We start from the raw sequence: 6,078 nt of genomic DNA on the forward strand, positions 1-6,078 counted from the left end.
AATGCAATTCATTGTTTTTTATGTCATGGAGTAAGCAAATTACATTGAAAGAAATTGTTTTCCTTTCAGTTTCCAGCATGGACAATCCAGATAATGAAATCGTATTGTACTTGATGTTACGGTCTGTTGATAGATTTCATAAACAACATGGTAGATATCCAGGTAAGGCTTGCTATTAAATGACCAAATACAATAAAAAAATTGAATAAATAATTGAATCTTCAGGTGTTCTCAGGGTGTTTGTAGTAGTGGTGATTGAATTTTAAACTGCAAACAGTTTGTACCTAGCTCATGAAAGTGAGGAATTGTCATTTGTTTTTTAAGTATAACTATTTGCAAATAGTATTTTTTTATCTAATTATTTTATTATTGGATAGAGACAGAGCCATTGAGAGGGAGAGAGACTGAGAGACTCCTGCAGCACTGCTTCACCATTTGTGAAGCTTTTCCACTGTAGTTGGGGACCGGGGACTTGAACCTGAGTCCCTTGCACTCTGTAATGTGAGCATTTAACCAGGTGCACCACTACCTGGCCCTGCAAATAGTATTTGATTCTGACCTTTTACAGGTGGCTGTTGGTTGACTGCATATAGAAGAAAAGGTGTTTTTGTTTTGTTTTGCTTTTTTTTTTTTTTTTTTTTACCTCCAGGGTTATTGCAGGGGCTAGGTATTGGCATTATGAATCTACTGCTCCTGGAGGCCAGTTTTTCTATCTTATTGAATAGGACAGAGAAATTGAGAGGGGAGAGGGAGATACAGAGGGAAAGAGAAAGATAGACACCTGCAGACCTGCTTCATCACTTGTGAAGCATCCCTGATGCAGGTGGGAAGCAGTGGGCTTGAACCCAGGTCCTTGTACTGGTCCTTGCGCTTAGTACTATGTGCGCTTAACTGGGTGTGCCACCACCTGGCCCCCTCCTTTCAGTTTTTATAGTTTACTTCTAAGACTAAGACTCACTGAGTTTAACTTAATGGATTCTTTTTTTTTTTTTTTAACAGTACTGCTCAACTCTGGTGCAGGGGATTGAACCTGAGACTTCAGTGCCCCAGGCATGAGTCTCTTTGCATAGCCATTATGCTATCTACCCCTGCCCAAGTTTAGTTTATTGGAATGGAATAGAAAAACCCTAAAACTATGCCAGTACTTTTCAACACAGGAAGTGTAGGAATTTTTTTTTTTTTAATCTACAATCTGCAAGTGTAGTGGTTTGGGAGTTGGTATAATCTCTAGGGCCTACAATTGCCAAGAATTTTTTTTTCTTTTTTTGCCTCCAGGGTTATTGCTGGGGCTTGGTGCCTGCACTATAGTTCACTCACTACTACCGGAGGCCATTTTTCCTATTTTGTTGTTCTTCTTATTGTTATTGCTATTGTTGGACAAGGCAGAGAAATCGAGAGGGGGGGGGAAGAAAGATAGACACCTGCAGATCTGCTTCACCACTTGTGAAGTGACCCCCCCGGCAGATGGGGAGCTGGGGGCTCAAATCCAGATCCTTACTCCGGTCCTTGCCATGTACACTTAACCTGCTGTGCTACCACTTGGCCCCCTCCAAGAATATTTTAAGATGATAGTTTTGTTTGTTTGTTTGTTTCTTTCATACCACCAGGTCTATAGCTGGGTCTCAATGCCTGCACAATGAATCCACCACTCCTGACAGCTATTTATTTTATTTTATTTTGATAGGACAGAGAGAAATACCTAGATATAGATAGGGAAGGAGAAGAGAGAGAGGGAAGAAGAGACACCTGCAGCATTATTCCACCATTTGTGAAGCTTCCCTCCTACAGGGCTTGAACGTAGGTCCTCATACATGGTATTGTATGTACTCTACCCAGTGTGCCACTGCATGGCTCCAGGTCATAGTTTCAGCTGTTCAGGGTTATTGGATCGTGATAAATTCTAGGAGTATCATAAAACCTATACTTCACTGTTATATTGTTATAATCCCAATGAGCAAGTTTATTAGAAGAAAAGAATAATACCAGATATATGCTACTTTATTTGTATTATTAATTAGACTGACATATCTTTGTTTTTTATGCAAAAATATGTCATAATTTTCCCAACAACTCAATATAACAAACCATTCTCATGTTTTGACTAGATATATAAAACTAAACTAGCTAAAAGTTATAGCCATTAATTTTTATCACATATTTATTACAATGAAAAAAATATATATATATCCATCCATCCCATTGTCATATATATATGGTTTGGCGTAGTGGGTAAAGTGTAGTACTCTTAACCATAGAGTCTTCTGATCCCCAGCATCACGTATACCAGACTGATTGATGTTCTGGTGTTCTATCTTTTTTCCTTTTCCCTATCTATCTATCTATCTATCCTCTCATAAATGAATAAACAAACCTTTTTTAAAGACAAAATTAATATATATCAGGTATGTTCCTTTTTTAGGGGTATCTAACTATCAAGTTGAAGAAGATATAGGAAAGTTGAAGACTTGTCTCACTGGCTTCCTTCAGGAATATGGATTATCTGTAATGGTGAAAGATGACTATGTCCATGAATTGTGAGTATTTTTACAGGGCATAAGGTATCAGACATAATATTTGTCTTATCATAATCCAGTCTTAAAATCATTTCTCCATCCTTTTCTGTAGTTGTCGATATGGAGCTGCTGAGCCACACACCATTGCTGCATTCTTAGGCGGTGAGTTCCATAGATGAGAAGACCATCAACTGTTGTTATATAGTAGTTACTATTTTACATTATGTTTTCTTAGTTCTTTTAGCTAGGGAGGACAGTGCAGGAGATTGTTATATTAAATTCAGATTATTTTAGTAGCTTCTACAGTGGTCTCCCAGTTTTTCCTTCTCTCCCATTGCTGTCTATCTGAGATTCCTAAATAGTCATTAATCTATAGATAGCAGAGCTCTGACCATGTCTCTTAACTCTCTGCCCCAACAAAACACATGTAACTCACTGCAGTGATTCTCAGAAAAGATGTCTTGGGCTCTTGAAGTCACATGTTCTAATTCTACTCAGCCTTTCTGGTCTTGGTCTTTATCAAGTTACTTACTTTTCCCCCAGTTATAACCTTTGATTTCCTGTTGCTTGAATCTTCAATCCATTTGCCTCAAGTCTCTTTCCCACGAATCTAAAATCCACCTATCCACTGGAGGGTAGGGACATAGGATTTTGGTGCTGGGTGTGGTATGGAACTACATGCTGTAATCTTACTATTAATAATAAATAAGAAATGGAAAAAAATAAAAGCCACCCTTCCAAGACCAACTCAAAAATGACATCTTTACCCCTGAGGCAACAACATACTTATGAAAATTTCCTTAAAAAAAAAAGTAAAACTCCCTGTGTTTCCTTCACTCTACTTCCTCCATTTAAAAAAATAATGAATTTTTCTCTCCTGCCCATGATCCCCTATAGACTGTGTTATTTGTAATATTTTCCTTCTAGATTATTAATAGTTTTGAAGACAGATCTGGGTCTGGTTGATACTCAGTGTTCAAAATGTAAATAAATGAATGATACAGACTTAAGAAAACTGTATTCTAAGCAAGTCTGATTTGGGGTAATTTATTTTTAATTAAAGCCATATCTCTCTGCCAAAATATCAAAGTTAATGTGCTAGTTCACCAGAAAAGGGCAGATTACTAATTTAGATGCCAAAAAATATATCCAGAGAGGTTGGATGACTTGCTTGTAACTGAAATTTACAGCTTTTTTTTTTTTTAATTGAAAATTTTGACTACTGTGTTATATAAATATAAACTATTATAACAAGATGCCATAGAATGGGTAACTTTATTTTTCTTTTTAAATTTTATTTTATTTCCTTTATTGGGGGATTAGAATGGGTGTAATTTAATAGACATTCTCATAATTCTGAAAGTTCAAGATCAGGGTGTCTGCATGATCATTTTCTGGTAAAGCCTTTCTTTCTGGCTTATACATTATTTGTTCTCACATAGCCTTTATTCAGGGCAGGAAAGACAGATGAATTGGACACAAGCTTATTTATAAGGGCATTCATTCAATCAAGGACTCTACCACCCTCATCTAATCCTAATTACTTCCTAAAGATCCCCAGTTTTATCTCAAATATTACCACATTAGGTATTAAAACTTCAGTATTGAATGGGAGAGGGACGACACATTCATTCAGTACTCAATATGTATGTTCTATAATTCTGTATACAGTTATATCTTTTCACTTCTTCCATTGTTTAAATTGTTACCTTTCCCTGTGAGACTCTCTGACTCTGATTTTAACTTCTTGCATTTTCTTTAATTTGTCTTTAATCCTTAGCATTTGAGGTCATTGATACACATTTTATTTATTCTTGATTTATCTTGCCCTTATCTCTAGCTACTCAAAAATAAGATCCATAAAGACAAGCTTTTTATTACTTATTTATGTATGTATATATTTTTTACCAGAGCATTGCTTAGCTCTGGCTTATGGTGATGTGGGGGATTGTACCTGGGACTTTAGAATCTCAGGCATGAGAGTCTCTTTGCATAACCGTTATGCTATCTGCCTCCACCTAAGCTTTTCTTTTTCTTTTTTTTTTTTCCCACTGGGGTTATAGCTGGGGCTTGATGCAGACACTATGAATCCATGTCTCTGGGCAAGCATTTTTTCCTTTTCTTTTTTTTTTTTTCCTTTTGATAGGACAAAGAAAAATTGAGGGGGGTGGGTGAGGTGGGGAAAGAGAAAGAGAGATACCTGGAGACCTGCTTCACCACTTGTGAAGCTTCACCCCTGCAGGTGGGGAGCAGGGGCTCAGAGCTGGTCCTTGCATATGATAACATGTGCACTTCAGCCCCCAAGGGTAAACATTTTTGTCTTTTGTTCTTTACTGTATCTAGTGTCTAGAGCCATATCTGGTATATAATAAAGCTTCAAGTTTGGAAGCCTGGCGGTAGCACAGCGGGTTAAGTGCATATGGCACAAAGCGCAAGGACCGGCATACGGATCCCAGTTCAAGCCCCTGGCTCCCCACCTGCAGGGGAGTCACTTCACAGGTGGTGAAGCAAGTGTGCAGGTGTCTATCTTTCTCTCCCCCTCTCTGTCTTCCCCTCCTCTCTCCATTTCTCTCTGTCCTATCCAACAAAAAATGACATCAGTAACAACAATAACTACAACAACAAAACGAGCAACAAAAGAGAAAATAAATTTTAAAAAAAGCTTCAAGTTTTACCAAATTGTATTTGTGAAACTTGAAACTTCATATTATTAAAGATGAGGAGGGTTTTGGTTTTTTTCCTTTTTTTTCCCCCTCTATTGTTTTGTACTGATAGCAGTTAGGTAATATTTAATAAAGATCATTCAAGTCACAGAAATATTTAGAATAAATACATCTTCACTGCCTTTTTTAAGCAACAGGAAGATGTCCTTTTTGTCCCTATGTCTATATATAGAACAAATTTAAATTTATTTGATAAGTTGTTGAAATTTACACTACTTAGTTTGATATGATTTGGTAAGCTACGTCTGTTTTTTTTTGTTTGATATGATTATTGTATATGTACTTTTGTATATCTTTACTTTGGTAAAGGAAAGGTTTCCTTTATAGAAGTGAACATTTTTATATTACTTGTAAATTTTACTCTTTTCAACAATTTGCTTTTCTCCTTTTTCCTTGTAGGAGCTGCTGCTCAAGAGGTTATCAAAATAATCACCAAACAATTTGTAATTTTTAATAATACTTACATTTATAGTGGCATGTCACAAACCTCTGCAACTTTCCAGTTGTAGAATAAGCATCCTATGTAGTGTGTTACTGATCGGTATTGGAATTGTCTTCAGGGTATGATCCATCAGCTCTCTGCTAATGGAGAACTATTAAATTGTTTCCTTAATAAACATTTTTATTTGTAATTACGTAGTTGTATTCTTTTCACAGAAAGGAAAGGAAAGCAATCATCTTCTCAGAGAAGATGTCCATTTCTAATTGAGTCACTGTAATTTTAAAGTTACTTACAATAGAAATCTCTCTGTGGGTGGAGGGCACTGGGCTTTGTGTGTGCATACACAATTTCACCGTTTCTGGGCCAAATTTTTATTTATTTTTACTTCAGTTGTGTGGGG

At 36.5% G+C, this 6,078-nt stretch overlaps 1 protein-coding gene across 1 annotated transcript in view; it reads left to right on the forward strand.

Moving 5' to 3' along the window:
- Nucleotides 1-5,868, forward strand: part of NAE1 (NEDD8 activating enzyme E1 subunit 1) — a 39,714-nt gene extending 33,846 nt beyond the window's left edge. Inside the window, exons 17-20 of the mRNA XM_007517759.2 lie at nt 70-162; nt 2,420-2,534; nt 2,626-2,675; nt 5,636-5,868. Of these exons, the coding sequence (XP_007517821.1) occupies nt 70-162; nt 2,420-2,534; nt 2,626-2,675; nt 5,636-5,745 (368 nt within the window). The 3' untranslated portion in view covers nt 5,746-5,868. The remainder of the gene's footprint in view (nt 1-69; nt 163-2,419; nt 2,535-2,625; nt 2,676-5,635) is intronic.
- The last annotated feature ends 210 nt before the right edge of the window (nt 5,869-6,078 follow it).

The sequence above is a fragment of the Erinaceus europaeus genome, chromosome 2 (genome assembly GCF_950295315.1).
Source record: "Erinaceus europaeus chromosome 2, mEriEur2.1, whole genome shotgun sequence".
In the NCBI taxonomy this organism is placed as follows: Eukaryota; Metazoa; Chordata; class Mammalia; order Eulipotyphla; family Erinaceidae; genus Erinaceus; species Erinaceus europaeus.